At 64.9% G+C, this 16,496-nt stretch overlaps 2 protein-coding genes across 4 annotated transcripts in view; one reads left to right on the top strand and one right to left on the bottom strand.

The window, feature by feature from the left end:
* The first annotated feature begins 1,673 nt into the window (after positions 1-1,673).
* Positions 1,674-3,710, top strand: CIDEC (cell death inducing DFFA like effector c). Of its 2 annotated transcripts, none has more exons than XM_064459741.1 (6): positions 1,674-1,692; positions 2,222-2,294; positions 2,467-2,608; positions 2,713-2,862; positions 3,015-3,199; positions 3,323-3,710. In XM_064459741.1, exons 2-6 carry the CDS (start codon positions 2,245-2,247, stop codon positions 3,507-3,509), a joined length of 714 nt encoding a protein of 237 aa, XP_064315811.1. In that variant the 5' UTR covers positions 1,674-1,692; positions 2,222-2,244; the 3' UTR covers positions 3,510-3,710. The 2 variants fall into 2 exon arrangements, with proteins under 2 accessions (XP_064315811.1, XP_064315812.1); XM_064459742.1 differs by lacking the exon at positions 1,674-1,692 and adding an exon at positions 2,022-2,139.
* Positions 3,711-4,651: 941 nt separating this feature from the next.
* The window catches only part of ZFPM1 (zinc finger protein, FOG family member 1), a 33,581-nt gene continuing 21,736 nt past the window's right edge, over positions 4,652-16,496 (bottom strand). The window contains exons 4-10 of one of the 2 annotated variants that reach the window (XM_064459738.1): positions 12,172-12,305; positions 9,752-9,857; positions 8,743-8,955; positions 8,392-8,616; positions 7,958-8,053; positions 7,662-7,811; positions 4,652-7,483 (exon numbers count right to left, since the gene is read on the bottom strand). In XM_064459738.1, the coding sequence (XP_064315808.1) occupies positions 5,265-7,483; positions 7,662-7,811; positions 7,958-8,053; positions 8,392-8,616; positions 8,743-8,955; positions 9,752-9,857; positions 12,172-12,305 (3,143 nt within the window). In that variant the 3' untranslated portion in view covers positions 4,652-5,264. The remainder of the gene's footprint in view (positions 7,484-7,661; positions 7,812-7,957; positions 8,054-8,391; positions 8,617-8,742; positions 8,956-9,751; positions 9,858-12,171; positions 12,306-16,496) is intronic. The other variant, XM_064459740.1, reaches the window with a different exon arrangement.

The raw sequence follows: 16,496 nt of genomic DNA, 5'->3' as shown, positions 1-16,496 counted from the left end.
GCCCAACGCTGCCCACAGCGCTCGGGGTGAGGCCGCCCCAGCACGGAGCCGAGCGGGACAATCCCCTCCCTCGCCCGGCTGCGATGCGGGGCTCGATGCCCCCCAGGGCACGGCTGGCCCTCTGGGCTGCCAGGGCACGCTGGTGGCTCGTGTTCAACATGCAGCTAGACACACGCGTATGTGCACACGCCATACACCCGTGAACATGTGGAGGTGTTCGTGCACAGACGCCCCTGGAGGGTATGCAGCTGCAGGCACACACAGGGGTAGAACATGAGGTACAGAGGGAAAGGCATGCACAGGGAGGTGCATGAACATGAATGCACGCATGTGAAAGTACACATACGTGTGTGTGTGCATGCAGAGGGGTACACGCGTGTATGTGTGACTGTGGGTACAGACCCGCATACCCACACGCGGAGCTACGCCTACATGCAGGTGTGCTCACGGAGCTGCGCATGTGAACATGCAGCTAGCCACGCCTGCACGCAGGCCCACGGAGACGTGCACATGTGCATACACACACGTTAACACGTGCCTCTGTAGGTACACACATGCAGAAATGTATGAACACGTATACACATGAACGTACACATAAATGTATGTATGTAGACACACAGAGGTACAGATACATGCAAATGGATATGGACATGCATGGGGGTAGACACACACACGTGGACACGTGCCTGCACACGTGGAGGAGTATATATGCACACACAGAAGCATGCCGCACACATGCACACTCACATGTGCGCACAAACGCGCTGGAGGTGATGGCTCATGGCCGTGGGGTGCAGACCCCTCGGGCAGCCCCTTTCACACCCCCAACCCAGCCTGGATGGCACTGCGGGCGCTGCTCCGGCTCTCCCCAACGCCAACAGGAGCAAGGGCCAGTGGCCGCAGGTCGCTGCCTGCCTGCTCAGCGCCCCGTCCCTCCCTGTTAATGAGCTGCCTTGCCAGTGGTCCCGTCTGCCTGGGCTTCTCCCTCCCCGGGGGGCTGCTGCCCATGCTGGGTGCGTGTCCGCTCTCCTGGTCCTCCACCCGACCTGCCTTGGGGCTGCTGCTTTTGCAGGATCCCGAAGCCTGCGGCGTCTCCTTGCACAGCCCATGACATGCCCCGACTGCTCTGCACCTTTGCTGCCCGGCTGACCCAGGCCCTGGCTCCGCATCCTTTGCAGCACCCCCCAGCCCCAGGGTCCCGGGGCCACCAGCCCGCCCTGGGCACCCCATGGCACCCCACTCTGCTGCAGCTCGCCTGGGAGCCGTGGCCACTCCTTTCCCTCCGGCCAGCCGGCTCCAACCACCCCTTGGCAACCTCAAGGCACCAACCCAATGGTCCCCTCGTCTTTCCCAGCTCGCCAGCCTGGGGCCAAAATCAGCCCCGGGGGGTGCAGGGGTGGTGTCCGGAGGTGCAAAATGCCCAGGAGGCTGCTTGCTGGGGGCACTGGGAGGGGGCTCGCTGGGGGCAGCCCATGGGATGCTGGTGGGTCTGGGCTGGGGGACACTCCATCACCCCACCACTGGCCCTGCCCACTGCCCTGGCCCCACCCCTTGTACCAGCAAGCCAGGAGGTGATTGGCTCAGACAGGAGGGGGCGGGGCTGGGTGGGCGGAGTCTTTGGGTGACAGGTATATAGGATGCAGTGGGGGTTGAGGGTGAATGATTTACTGTGGAGGTGTTGGTGTCTGCTGGGTGAGTGGGGATGGGGATGGGGATGGGGATGGGGATGGGGATGGGGATGGGGATGGGGATGGGGATGGGGATGGGGATGGGGATGGGGATGGGGATGGGGATGGGGATGGGGATGGGGATGGGGATGGGGATGGGGATGGGGATGCTCCTGGCTGGAGAAGTCCCTGGAGCAACAGGGTTGCCCCTATGGGTGCCCCTGACTCCCCAAAGCCTTCCTTGCCCCCCCCTGAGGGGCCGGGGTGAGGGTGTAGCCCTGTGCCCCTGTCTCACCTTTGCTCCAGTGCTGACTCAGTCTCCCACATGCTGCTTTGTGCAAGAGCTGTGCTGGCAGGCAGACTCTGACCAGGCGGCCGCTGTCAGCCCGGCCAAAGGGCAGGCACAGCCCCTGCGTAAAGGCAGCTGTGCTGGGGTGGTGGCTCATCGCTGCTCTGGAGCTGAGGACAGGAGGTGCTGGTGGGAAGGAGTCTCCCACGGTGGAGAGGAGCTGAAGACCGCTCTCGCTCAGGGCTGAATCCTTCTTCCCCAGCAGGCTGGACCGTGCTCCTTGCAAAGATGGATTACGCCAAGTCCCTGAGCCTGCGCCTGGCTGCCCCTGTCTCCAAGTAAGTGCCGGGAGCCACCGTCCCTGGGGTGGGGGACATCAGAGCCCTCCCTGCTTTGGCACCTCTCAGCTCCCTGAGTGGATGTGCTGCTCCCCACTGACGCTTGGGGGGCTGGCACTGCCTGGGGCTGGCAGTGGATCTCAGGACACCCAATCCCTCCATCCCTCCCCAGATGTGTCTCAGCAAGTGCCTCCATGACCCAGCAGCTGCTGTCGAGCCCAGCCCCGCGGCCCAGACCCTACCGCGTCTGTAACTGGGACCGCAGCCTGCGCAAGGGCATCATGGCACAGAGCCTCGCTGAGCTGCTGCACCAGGTGAGCTGGGGGCTGGCGGGCTGCCTGCCAGGGGGCTGTCCATCTGCCCAGGTGGGTGGTGGGCTGGCTGCCCCCATCCGTGCTCACCCACAGCACCCTTGCAGGCTCAGAGTGCCTTCCTCGCCCCTGGTCCCGTCTCGCTGGTGCTGGATGAGGATGGCACCGCGGTGGAGACAGAGTCTTTTTTCCGGACGCTGGAAGAGGGCACGGTGCTGATGGTCCTGAGCGAGGGGCAGACCTGGGCTGCCTCCAAGGTGAGTACACCCCTGAGGGGTGGGAGCCTGGTTTGTCCCATCTGCATCCCCTACTGGGATCAGTGGGGAGATGATGCTGGGCTGGGAGGTATCAGGGATGCTGGGTGAGGTGGGACTGGGAGGATGGGTAACCCAGTCCCACTCTCCCCTAGACACCTGGCTACCAGTTCAGCCTGTCCCGTAAGCCCCCTCGGAGGATCGATGTTGCCTGCGTCACCTTCGACCTCTATAAGACCAACCCGCGGGACCTGGGCTGCCTCAATGTCAAAGCCACACTCTATGGCACCTACAGCATGTCCTACGACCTGCGCTGCTATGGGGCCAAGCGGCTGATGAAGTGAGTGTTGGGGGGCTGGAGGGGGCTCCGGGAGTGGGGATGCTTTGGTGGGGGACCAACCCTGCTGCCCCTAGCTTCTGTGGGGTGCAAGAAGGGATACTTACCCCCTTCCTCTCTGCCCAGGGAAGCCCTGCGCTGGACGCTCTTCACCATGCAGGCCACTGGCCACGTCCTGCTTGGCACCTCCTGCTACATGCAGCAGCTCCTGGATGCCACGGAGGAGCCAAAGGAGGTGGAGAGCAGCCCCCCGCTCCAGAGCCTCCTGCCCTGCAGCCTCCCACCCCTGCCTCACAGGAAGATGTTGCAGTGAGGGTTGGGAGCCCTGTCCCCCCTCTTCTATCACTCCCCCCAATCCCTTGGGGGTCTCAGCACCCCACTAGGTCAATGCCTGGGGCTGCCGTGATGCCTGGTACAGCCTCTCCTTGCATTGTGCTGGCTGAATGTGGCCAGCTCTTCTCTGTATTATCTATTACTCTGTAAATATATTTATTTAAGTAAAGCTGTAACTCTAGCTGTGTCTCACCTCACTTGCACTGGGTGGGAGGCTTGGGGGGGGGGCTCAGCCACTTACCCCACTTGGCATGTTAGGGCTGTGCTGGGTGGTGGTGCAAGAGTGTGCAAGGAGGGGACCTGTTGCAAGCGCTCCCCAAGGGAGCTGCTGCCTTTGTCCTCCTCCCTGTCACCCCAGTGCCCTGGCTGGCATGTTGGGCTTGCCCCCCACCCCCAGTACTGAGCCAAGACCCCTTCCTGGCACTGCAGGCAAGCTATGATGAGGGGAGGGTGCACCCCTCTTTCTGTGGGGGGTGTGTTTTAGCACCCAGGGTCCCCTGGGGAGCCACCACAGCCCCAGCTGTGCCCACGGGGATTGGAACCGCCCTGCAGCTCCAGGGGTATCATATGGGACAACAAAACACAGCCTAGGGTGACACAGGGTTATACTAATCTTCCCTGATGGCGAAGGGGGAGAGAATGAGAGCCCAGACCTGCTTGCTGAAGTGCAAGCCCTGCTAGCCATACTGGGCAAGCTGGGAGGGAAGGGAATGACCCACTACGTACCTGTGCTATACTGGGAAGCACTGGGGCAAGCTCTGGGGAGGTAAGAGAAGCTGTGATGCACCACAGGAGACCTAAGCTATGCTCACCTGGGGGCTCCACTGCAGGGATCTGGGGCTCCAGCATGGGAACAGCCAACGCAGCAGAGACCAGAGCTGGGCTCAGGGCAGCACAGCCCACCCGTGGCTCTGGGGGCTTCATTAGCCTGATTGTTAACGAGCCACCAGCCGGCAGCCCAGCCTGGCACAGATGTGTGACACCTGGGGTGAAGTGGGTGTCACTGATGGGTGTGAGGGACAGCACAGGGATGCCGTGCTCTGCCCCACTGTTTCAGGCTGTCCCTGTCCCCAGCCTGATGCCCCTGACCCCACAGGGTGACGGTGGCCATGCCAGCCCCCACAGTGTCCCCCACCTGCATGCAGGTGGCAGCTTGGCTTTATTAGACATATTTATTTCTGTACACACTTTTACACACGGTTCCCAGGGTTGCTTCATCCTTGGCTTCAGTGCCATCTCCCGGCAGGGTCTGGTCCACAGCGGGGGGGCACACACACGCTTCCTAGGGTGCCTGGGGCCAAACCCAGCCACGCCGTGCCCCCCTCCCCATCCCTGTAGTGTCTACCTGGGGGCAGAGCCCCGCTGCAGCCCCCCGGCTGGGGCAGGACCATGCACCTTTCCCCTGCCTCAGTTTCCCTGCAGCATTGGCCCTGGCTGCAGCAGGGGCAGAGGTAGGGGCAGCAAATGCACCAGGGGCTGGAGGGGGGCCGGCCCCCCGTCCCCGCCAGCACCACACTCCCCACTGCAGGGTCATCTGGGATGCACGGGACCCCCAACCCAGGGTGAAGTCCGGGGACACTGGAGGGGGGCTCTCGATGCTGAAGCCGCCCCGGCAGAGCCTGCTGGGGGTCCTCTATCATCCTGACCCCTGCAAGAGGGGGGTGCTGGCCATCGGTTCCCGGTCCCCCAGCCCCTGCAGCCCCCCGAGCAGTGGTGGGGGGCAGTCAGGGGGGCTTTACTTGACGTGCTCGGCAGCGTGGGAGGAGCAGTAATACTTCTTGTGGGCGATGAAGGTGGAGAGGCTGCTGAACTTGATGTTGCAGAGGCGACAGTACCTGTGGTTGCCATTGGGCACGGTGCTGGGCACAGCCTTGGCCGGGGGTGTTTGCACCCCCCTGTCCGTGTAGGTGGGGGGCGTGGGGGGCTTGCGGGTGCCTTCCCGCAGTCCCTCGGGGGCTCCGGGTGAAGCGGGGGGCCGGGGCGAGGCAGGGGGTCGGGGGCTGCCGTCCTGACCTTCCTTGCCGTTCAAACTGTCCCGGTGAAGGCGAGGGGCAGGTGGGCGGGGGGGTGACGCCGCGGGCAGAGGGGGCTCGGGTGTCCTGCCAGCACCAGGCACCGGGGCGTCGGGGAGCCCCTGCCCGGCCGCCGAAGGTTTGGCCATGAAGAGCCCGTGGGCGTTACGGAAGTGCTCGAGGAGGTCGCCCTTGACGGCCCCATTGAGGGGACAGTAGGGACAAGCGGAGAGGGGTCCCTTCGCCCCCGGGGGCGGCAGGGCACCCTTGGGGTGACGCTGCAGCGAGTCCACCCCAGATGCACAGGGGTAGGGGATGCTGGGGCTCCCCGCTGGAGCCGCCCTCACCCGCAGTCCTTCAGGGTCCCCCTCGCCGGGGCTGCCGGGGCTGCGCCGACCCTTGAGGGGGGCAGGCATGGCCCCCTTCATCTTCTGGAGGTGCTCGAGGGTGCGGGGTTGCAGCGGGGTGGCCGGGCACTGGTATTTCTTGTGGGCCAGGTAGCTGTCGAGGCTGTTGAAGCTGATGCGGCAGGCGGTGCATTCGTGGTAGTCGGCCAAGGGTAGCAGCGGTGCCGGCGCCGGTTCGCCCTGCCGCCGTGGCTTCTTGCTCAGGTCGATGGGACCGTCGGCATCCGGGCTGGAGTGGGGTGAGGGGGCAGCCCCTGGAGGGTCGGGGGCTGGCGGGGGCTCGGGGGCCGGCGGGGGTTCGGCAGCACGGTGAGCAGCCCCGTGGATCTCGTAGAGCTTGCGGCGTTTGCGGGTGCGGAGGGGCTGGGGCAGGAAGGGGACTTTGGGGGCACTGGGGCGGCGGAGGGGGGGGTCGTGGCGGGAGGCGCAGTAGAAACGCTTGTGCACCACGTAGGTCTCGTGGCGGCTGAAGCGGATGTTGCACGCCTCGCACAGCGTCTTGCTGGGGTCCTCGTCCCCCTCGTCCCCCGCGGAGCTGCTGGGGCTCTGGCTGTCCTCGCTGCACCGCCCCGACCCCGCCTCTGCCTCCGGGGACCCTGCTTTGCCACCCACCTCCTCCGCTTTCACCTCCGACGGGGCAGCCGGCGGTGTGGCATCCTGGCTGGCGTCCCCATCCCCCGCTGGTGTCCCCTGCCCGTCACCCACCAGGGGGGACACTAGTGTCCCCGGGGCAGGAGGACCCTTGGGTGCCCCGGGGGGGGCTTTGAGCTTGCGAGCCCCGGGGGGGCTGTCCTCGGCGAGGTGCCGGCTGGAGCAGTAGAGGCGCTTGTGCACGTAGTAGTTGTTGATGTTGTTGAAGGTGATCTCGCACTCGAAGCACGTGGCACCCTTGGGCACCGGTGTGCCGGTGTAGATGGTGGGTGGCACCGCGCCGCCATGGCCCTGCTTCAGCCGGCTGTGCACCAGCTCCGACATCTTCGCCAGGATCTCCGACGCCTGCGGCACCACTGCGGCTTCGTGGCCAAACACATACTGGGGTAGGAAGACGGTGCCACCAGCTGTGCCCGTCCCCGGCTCACTGGGCACCGGGCTGGAGCCCGGCGTGGGACTGGCGAGCTCCGACTTGACCTTTGCCGAGGGCAGGCTGCGGGGGGATGAGGTCCGGGAGCAGGCGTCGGGGCTGCTGCCCCCCTCGCCGGGGCCGCCGCTTTTCGGTGCCTCTGCCTTGCTCGCTGGGCTGCTGGCGGGCTCCTCCTTGATGCGGACGGTCTCGCCAGAGGAGGAGGAGGATGAGGAGGAGGATGAGGAGGATGGACCTTCCCCGTTCTGTGGCTGGGCTGGTGGTGAGAGCTTGCCGGCCCTGGTGTCGGGGGGTGAGGCGGGCGGTGCGGTGGGGGGCACGGCATCGGAGCCGGGCGGTGGGGTGGGCAGGGGGCCGTGCAGCACCACGTGCTGCGGCAGTGCCGGCAGCCCCTCCGGCAGGAACGCCGGCAGGCTGCACTTCCGCAGGGACGCGTTGTTCGTCTGGCTCAGCCCTGCCGAGGGGAGAGAGGCACCGCCGTTACCCGACATCCCTGGCGCGGGGATGCTCGCCCCGTCCCCCTGCCTCCCTCCCTGGAGCCGTTCGGGGGCCGCAGCCCTCCGTGGCAATGCCAGGCTCTGCGCGGGGCGGCCGCACGCGTTCCCCTGCAAGCCGCAGCCCGTGGTACCCACCAGGGGCGAGGGGTTTGGCAGCGGGCAGGGCTGGCCCTGGCGAGTACACCTCTCCCTTGGAGCCCGGCTGGCAGATCATGTGGTTGGTGACCAAGTGGCTGTAGAGGATGTCCCTCGTGGTGGAGATGAAGCCGCAGCTGTGGCAGACGCCTGCAGGGATCATGGCACGGGGCTGAGTGGGCAGGATGGCACCCGGCAGGGGAGGAGGGGACTCGTGGGGAGCGGGTCCCCATCCCCAGGCTGTGCTGGAGGGGACAAGGGGGTCCCCGTGGGGACACCGAGCAGCGCTCACTCACCGTTCAGGGTGTCTGTGTGTACCTTCAGGTGACGCTCGCAGTTGGCTTTTGTGGTGAAGGCAGAGAGGCAGATCAGGCAGACGAACGGCCGCTCTCCTGCAGGATAGACAGACAGGCGGACTCCTCAGCGCCAAGGGAAGGGGGACGGGGACCACAGGGACACCCCATGGGGCCATGCGGGCCGGGAGGGTGCTGGCTGCAGGAAGCAGTATGCCCCCTACAACTTTAAAGGGCTGAGATGCGGGGAAGACCTACAAGCGAGTGGTCCCAAACCAGTAGCCCAACTGGGGAAGAATCTCATCTAACTGGTCACCATCCTGCAGCCCCCCAACATCCCTGCCCTTCCACCCTGCCGCTCCTGGGGCGGTCCTTGCATGTGGCGCGGTGTCCCCCGGCTGCAGCAGCGTGCCGTGCCGTGCCATGCCGTGCCGTACCGCTGTGGCTCCGCATGTGGATCTCCAAGGAGCTGGCACTGGGGCAGCTCTTCTTGCACTGGGGGAAGGGGCAGACGCGCTCGTTAGGGTAGGTCTCCTTGGGCTTCTCCTCCAGGGCGGGCGAGCCGGCGCTCTGCCGGCTGGCACAGTAGTACATCAGGTGGGCTTGCAGGTTGCGCTCGCTTCGGTACCAGATCCCGCAATCCTTGCACGGGAAGACGTCCTCTGCAGAGGGGAAGGGACGTACATCACTTGCGGGATGGGCTGAGGAACGCCAGCATGGTCCCGGCCCCGCGGGCTGCACCGTGTCCCCCCCCACCCCGGCCGTGCTCTCCGTCCCCGGGGACTCACTGTTAACCACGGCGGTGGCCAGGATGGCGGCCATGCCGGCTTGCTGCGGCAGCAGCTGGATGTCCGAGTGCAGCGCGGCCGGGTACGGCGAGTCACCGGGCTCCGCTTTCACCACGTGGTGGTTGGGGATGGCCGGCGGCTCAGCCACCACGAAGGCGCACACGGCCTCGTCCTCCTGCAGGGCACGCGTCGTCCGGCACCACAGGGCTTTGTCTGGGGGTGGGGGTGGGTGGGCAGGGGTCAGCATGGACCCCCCCCCACCCCACCCCAGACCCCCATCTTGTGCTGCTGCCTGCATGGCTCTGCACCCTCCTGTCCCCGCTGCCCTGGCAGCGCCCTGGTGCTCCCTCCCAGCCATGGCTGAGCTCCGGCTTGCCTGGAGATGGCGGTGTCTGCCTGCGCCTGAGCGCTGCCTGGCACGGCCCTGCCTGCTAGGAGGCTCCCGCTCGGCCGTGCGCCCATGCTCGCACCCATGCTCGCACCCATGCTCGCACCCATGCTCGCACAGAGTCTTGCACCGAGTATCGCACCGATGCTCGCGCCGAGTCTTACACCAACGCGCGCGGTAATGCTTGCACCAGTGCTCACGCCGAGTCTTGCACCAACGCTTGCACCAACGCTCACGCTGAGTCTTACACGGGTACGTGCAGCAACCCCGGCACTGAGTCTTGCCCCAGCCGCATGCACTAACGCTTGCAGCAATATTTGCACCAGCCGCTGCATGCTGGGACCCTCCTCTTATCCCCCAAGAGCCAGACAGGGCACAAGCCCCAGGGACGGCCGGCGGTGGGTCACGGAGGAGCAGGCGCTGCCCCAGTAGGTGTGGGGGGGCCATGGGCACTGGCTCGGGTGGGCAGGCTGGGGACACGGCTGGTCCTGGGATGGATGTGGGACAGGGACTCATCCCTTGGTGGCAGCACCCCCTCCCTCACCCAAGTGCCAGGGCAGCCATGCCCCCACCCCGGGACCCCCCCCCTCGGGCACGGGGACGCGCGGCACCGGTACCAACCCTTCCTGTAGATGACGGCGTTGGCGTCGGGCTCTCCGGGCACGAGGGGCAGCCGGGACAACCAGCAGCTCTCATCCCCCAGCACTAGCGTCACGGGTGGGCTCTGCTGATGGCAGGGAGAGAGGGGTGAGCACCGCTCCCCAAAACACCCTGGGGTCAGGGTGGGGGGTCTGGCAGTGGGGGGCCACAGCGCTCCCTGCTCAGCCGGTGCCCGGCTCTGCCTTCCCACATCTCTAATGAATATTAATGAGCAGAAAGGGAGGGGGGGGAATTAATCTGCCTGATCCTCTGATGGCTGCCGCGGTAACGATATGAAATCTAATTATTCGTCCCAATATTTCTAAACCCTCCAACTCAGCCTGACAGTCGCAGCCGGTTGAGGCCTTATCACCGCCAGGAGCCGAGTGCCGTCAGCGTGATAAACCCCACGCACACGCGCTTGCACACGCGCGTGCACGTCCCGCGGGTGCACGCGCGGCACCCGCGCGCTGCTGCTGCGGGAACCCGCCCGCCTGCGGAGAGCGGGTGGGAAATGGGGCTGGGGGCTTAGGGACACCCCTGCACAGGACGCAGGATGGGTGCTGCTGGTGGCACACGGGCTGAGCTCTCTCGGGGACCCCGGTGGACCCTCCATGTCCTGTGCTGGGGATGGGAGGGAGAGGAGGGTCTCTGCAGAGCTTTTGCAGATTTGCTCCATGCATGGGGGGGGACCCACAGGTGCCCCCCAATGGAGAAAGGCCCCTGCGGTGCCCAGAAGCCCTGCAGCACCCCAGGGCGATCCCAGCACCCCAAGGGTGCTCCCAGCACCCCAGGGTGCCTGCCCTGGCTCCCCTCAGCAGCCCCAGCCCCCATGGCAAGCCCTTCCTTGTTCTCCCTGGAACAAAGAGGTCAGTGTCTCCGCTCTGCACCGGCCTGATAACCATCGGAAACCCTATCTGTTCCGCATCCGCCGGGATGGCGTTATCGGGACAGCCCTGTGCCCTTGCTGTCCCTCCCCCCCGCCGTGGGCACCACCCCGGGGCCGGGCGGCTGGGGGGTACGTGGGGCAGGGATGGAATTGGGGGACAGCCAGGGGATAAGCCAGCACGTGGGGCTCCACAGTCCCTTGGCACCCCCAGGCTGGTGCTGCTGGTGGGTTTGCACACCCTCCTGAGCACTCTGGTTTGGGGGAGCCCTGTGGGACTATCTGGGGGGGGGCAGGCAGGCATCTTCCTCCTCCTCCTCTATCAATACAGCGATGGGCATACACGATGCTCTGTGCCACAGAGGCATTAAAGCCACCCAGCGTTCCCACTAAAACCCCAGGATGGGATAATCTCCCACACGGAGATGAAAAGCGGAGCTGGGCAGGATTTGGGGGAGACCCCCTGCGCCCCCCGCCCTGCCACCAGCAACAAAGACGAAGGGACCCGAGGGCGACATCCCGTATCAGGGATGGGGCTGCAATTCCTTCCTCGCTTCCCCGAGCAGAGATAGGGAGGGAGGCGAGCAGTGGAGGAGAGCAGGGCTGGGAATCATCAGCCGGGCTCGATAAGGGAGCTGCTGAAATGGGAGCAAAAATATTTAGACAATAAATGAAGTATCAGAAAAAAGCTGCGCATATCTTTAAGAAATCAATCATCCTGTACCGGGTGTCTGGACACACGGCGCCAACCAGGAGATAGGGAGCCAAACTGGGCAGATAAGGGTTAATCAAGGATTTAATTCGGCAAAGATAAACGGGCCTGAGCTAAAAAAAAAAAAAAAAAAAGAGAAAAAAAGAAAAAAGAGTGAGGGAGAGAGGAGGAGGAGGTGGGGATGGAGCCTGAGTGAGATTCTCCGGCCTCAAAGACCCTGGGCTGGAGCTGCCCGAGTGCGGCTCCGAGGGGGATGCAGGGGGGAGGATGTGGCTGGGATGCGAGGACCCAGCGCCTACAAGACCCCATGTGCACCCCCACCCCGACATGTGCACCCCCACCCCCCCCACCCCTGATGCTCGCCCCGGCAGCGTGCGGCCGATGGCGTGCTCCTGCCACCGCCAGCCACCGCCCCGCTGGCCTCCTCTCCCGTCCCTCCGCCACGGGCTGCAGAGCCCTGGCGCTTTCCAGGCACAGCTGGAGTTCCCTGGGAGCAAAACTGGGGTGGGAAACCCAGATTCCATCTCCTCTGCGAGGACGCACATGCCACTGAGCAGCCTGCTCACCTGCAGCCATGTGCAGGAGGGGATGGCCAGCATCCCGTCCCCCTGCGATGCTCTGATCTCGGGGTGATGGGCAGCGCATGGCAGGGAGGGCAGGCACCCAAACCATGCGATTCCCAGGGGGTCAGGAGCTCAGGCAGGGAAAATCCCTCCCAAACCAATGCCTCTCCCCAAACAACTTGTTTCCTCAGGACTTTCCCCGCCACTGTCCCCGGCAGCCCGCGGCAGCATTGCTCCTTACCGTCTCGCTGTGCCCCGGAGATGCTGGCTCGCTGTGGATGCTGCCCTGGAAGGGTCCCCAGGAGAAGCCCTCAGGGAGGCTCCTGCGGGTTCGCACCCGCCTCTCCCCCTCCTGCACGGCCAGTTCCAGCTCATCTACGGGGAGACAGGCACAGCATCAGCGCGATGCCCCCCAGCCGGACCCCAGCCCGCGGCAGCCCCAGGTCCCCGGGGATATGGGCACCCACTTGGAGCTGAGAGCCGCTGGTGGGTGCCCCGGGGCTGCGTGTCTGCGGTGGGTGGGTGGGATCCAGCCGCTCGCCGGGGGGTCCGGGCATGGCACGGCGGCGGAGCGGAAGGAGCATTTCCCATCCCCGCACCCAAAGTCGCAGCAGCTTGAGGGCTTTAATGGTTTTGATTATCTGATAAGCCTCTGGTTTAATGGGTTAGATAACATGTTAATACACTATGAAGGCTGCTCTAAAATGTTTTAACTGTGCCTTTGTCTTTCGGAGCGCAGATAAGATGGCAGGTAACCAATATGCAGATGGATGTGTGCTGGCTGTCCCTCGGCTGTGTGGCGGGAAGGGGCCACATGCTGCACCCCAAAAACCAAGATGCTCCTCAAACACAGCAAGCAACCCACCGAGCCACTGGCAGGGCAGGGTGCCCAGGGCACCCAGCTGCGTCCAGGAGGGCTCCCAGCACCTTGGAGCGCTCGGGGGCAGTGGCGGGGTCACTTCTCTAGGACCCTGCCATTGGAAAGAGCCCCCCCTAAAGCCACATGCCCAGAGCCCCGATCTTCGAGGGCATCGTGGCAGAGGCGGCCAGCGCCCGGGTCCCGTGCACGGGGAGGAGGTTGCGCTCGTTTGAAGGCAAAATTGCTTTCAGAGCTGGAAGCGTGGGGAGGATAAAGCGATCCCATGGCTGCGGAGATTGAAATCTGATGTGTTTATTAGCCAGGCTGACATCTGGATCCTCTCGGCACTGGGGTGAGTTAAGGTGAGCAACTGGAAGGGCTGGGTGGTGAGCGGGGGTTGGCGGCACCCACGATCGCCTGGGTCCCGCTGTCATCCGTGGGTCCCCTCTGTCCACCGAGAAGGCCCTGTGCCGCCGGGGACGTGGCTCCGAGCGCGCCCCAGGGGACCCCCTCGGCAAAACCCGCCGCCCACGCGGAGGTGGGCTGGAGAAAAGGTCTGCGAAGGTGTCAAAGGCCCCCGAGGTCTTTGGGGGTCACCAGGCTGGTCCCCGTGCTTAGGCACGTGCCGCCCTCCGTCTCCGTGCCGCAGCCTCCGGCACGTGCCCGCGAAGGGAGATGCGCTCTGCCCGCAGCCCCTCTGCCCCGCCAGGGTGCAGGCAGGGCTGCCTGCCCTCCCCTTCCCGCAGCGCCGCGCTGCCTTTGAGACAGGAGCCCTCGGTGCTGGCACGCTCAGAAAAGCCGCCCCGGCTGCGGGGATCCCGGCTCTGTTTCTAGCTGGGTTTTCATCCCCAGTGAAGTGGTTTTGGGAGCGAGCACGGCGCTGGCTCTGCCTGCCCCGCATCCCTGGCATCCCCCTGCCTGTGCCATCCGTCTCAGGATAGGGAGGAGGAAGAGGAGGGCAGAGGGCTGGGGCTTTTGAGGAGCCCATGGGATTTATTCCCTGGCATGAACTAACGCAGAGGAGGGGCAGCAGCCGCCCCTTGCCCAGCCGGTCCCTCCCGTGAAGGAGCTGGGAGGCAGGCGGGGAGCGGAACCGCCGGGCAGGACGCGGCCATCAGCGGGGCCTCGGGGCTGAGCGGGGCATCCAGACCCTTGCACAGTGCGCATTGCTCCGTGTTTCCAACACCCAGCTCCCGGCTGACTCCCGGCATGCTGCTGGGATGCTGGGCTCCCTCCAGTCCTTCCATTATGGTCCCAGTATCCCCCGGCCACTGGTCTTCACCCCTGCCCCTCCCCAGCTCCGTCGAGGGCACAGCAAACCCCCAAATCCCCAGGAGAGCCCCAACGGTGGTGGCTCCCCTCTGGCTTTGCCACCCCGTATAGCCTGGCTGCTTTTGGGGAACTGAGCCCAACTGCCACCTCCCCCCACTCTGTGCCCCCCCCTTTTTGCCCCCCCTTCCCCCCGTCTCACTGGTAATCAGTGGCGTTTGGGTCAGGAGACCATGTCTCCGAGATAAGAGCGTTCGCCTGACACTTCCCATGTCAGAGCACTTCATCTTCTGTGTATCAATCCCCAGCAGAGAAAACACGCAGGCGCTGATAAAGAGAAAACCGTTCCAGACAGGGGGACAAAAATAGCGTTGCTGGAGCCGGCCCTGCTCCCCGCCAGCGCCCGATGGCCACGGCACCGGCCGGCGGCCCAATCCCCCAGTGTCACCCCGAAAACCAGCGGTGCTGAGCAGTTCTGTGTCCGGGTGGGTGTCCCTGTGCCCGGCCAGGGATGCTGCTGGAGGGCCCTGTGGTGCCCGGCTGCACCCACATTGATACAGCCAGAAAAAAAGAGGAGGAAAAAGGCGATTTCCAAATTAAACCGGCGGCATCGCTGCGTTTCTCCCCTGGCACAGGGGAAACGACGCTGAGCCGGGATGGAGCAAACTGGGAGGTGCTGCGTGTTCACGTCGTCCGCGCTTTGGGAACAAAGCCCGAAGCGAGCGTCCCCGCGCCGGGAGGACCACGCAGAGGGGAGCGAGCCCCATCCCTGCGCGCCGATGGTGCTGCATTTGGCCACATCACCCTGACTGCAACCTGGGGAGGTTGGGAAGAGCTGGTGGCAGCCTGTGGGGTGCCCCAGGTGACCCCCAGCAAGGAGCAAAGTCCGGGCCCTGCTCCGGGGCTGCCCTCCCTGCGGGATCCCCCCAGCAGGTGAACACCACCCCGGGTATCTCATCTGGCCATCGGTCCCCAGCCAGGCGGTGCCCCACCGTTATCACAGGAGGGTTTATCTCCCAGATCATTAACTAAATTGGGCAGGGACCCAGCTGTTTGCTTTAGGTCACAAAGAAAAGCGGCAGAAAGGAAGGAAGGAGGGGAAAAAAAGCCCCCGGCGAGCTGGGCGCACCTGCTCGGCACGGCACAGAGCCTGCTGCTCTGCTCGCTGCTGAAACACGGGGCACCGGGGCTGCTCCCTGGGGCCGACAGCGCCTGCTCGCCCGACACTGTGCCTCGGCTTATCTCCCCATCGAGAGATTTCAAAGAAATAGGCTGAGCTGTGCCGGCGAGCAAAGATTAATCCCGTCATCACACCATGGCCATGCACCGGGCGATCAATGCCTGCGAAGGCATGGCTGGCACCCCGACTCCCCACTGACCTGGGGGTCCCGGGTGGGCACATGGGGAGAGACGAAGCCTGAGGCATCACCGTGCAACATGGCTGCATCTTCCTCGGGCACAGGGTGAATGCAGGACCAGGGTGTGATGAAGAGGAACTTCTGCAAGAGCCCATATGCAAGGTGACCCACAGCATCCTTACAGCCGGAGAAATAAATAGCACCGCCGGGCGAGGATGTACCACTGGGAGCGGCACCGAGCCAGGCCAGCTCCTGCGGCCGCCCGCCTTTGCTCCGGGGTGCTCTGGAGGCGCAGCCGCATCCACGCACCCACATTTGCTTTCCCTATGGGAGGGAGCAGGAGGGAAGGACAGAGAGTGCTCGGCTGGACCCGGCAAACCCACCCACCCCATCCCAAGCAGCTCCTGCATCCCCTCGCCCCAACTGTATCCGCATGACTGAAATCGAATCCGAATGAAGCGGCTCTGCCCCTCGGCGGGGATCCAGGCTCGGAGGTCCCCGGAGTGTTTGCAGCTGCCTGGATACTATCTGGATAAATACTGCTATCGGGGAGTCACGGGACCGCATCCCAGCATCAGCTGCGCTGCGCCGCTCCTATTAATACAGCACTTTGTGCCCGGCCCTGGGGGGTCACAGCGCCGGGTACGGCCCCCGAAGGAGCACCGGTGATGCCTGAGGGAATGGGGATGAACTGGTGGTCCCTGCTGCCATCCCAGCGTGTGCGGGATGTCCCCATGGCATGGGAACCCCCAAGGGGGAGGGAGGATGGATCCATCCATCATCCATCCATCCACCCACCCATCGATCCACAAGCTCCCGTGGCTCTCCCGCTTCCACCCGGGAAGAGCCGAGCTGGAGAAGCCCCGGCTCCCCCGGCAGCCCCGGCCCGGCCCCGCCGTGTGCCCCAGCTGCTGTTTTTAGAAGCGGCGAGCGCGCGGCGGAAGGAATAAATCCTGACAACTCAACTAGCGAAATGATGTGATGGCACCGCTCCGATAAGATGGAGGGAGCCGATTGGGAAGAGTCTTAAGCTGTGAACACGCAGCATCTCCACTCTTCACCTCCGCTCACAAAGGGAAA

The sequence above is a fragment of the Phalacrocorax carbo genome, chromosome 8 (assembly GCF_963921805.1).
Source record: "Phalacrocorax carbo chromosome 8, bPhaCar2.1, whole genome shotgun sequence".
Taxonomy (NCBI): Eukaryota; Metazoa; Chordata; class Aves; order Suliformes; family Phalacrocoracidae; genus Phalacrocorax; species Phalacrocorax carbo.
Note: the sequence above shows the minus strand (reverse complement) of the source record. Positions and strands in the feature narration are given on the sequence as shown.

What these genes read in the sequence shown, in the direction of transcription:
- CIDEC (XM_064459741.1), top strand. Translation starts at nt 2,245, where the DNA reads ATGGATTACGCCAAGTCCCTGAGCCTGCGCCTGGCTGCCCCTGTCTCC. An exon ending in TCGCTGAGCTGCTGCACCAG is followed by an intron (nt 2,609 to 2,712) that starts GTGAGCTGGGGG and finishes GCACCCTTGCAG; the next exon opens with GCTCAGAGTGCCTTCCTCGC. An exon ending in GGGGCCAAGCGGCTGATGAA is followed by an intron (nt 3,200 to 3,322) that starts GTGAGTGTTGGG and finishes CTCTCTGCCCAG; the next exon opens with GGAAGCCCTGCGCTGGACGC.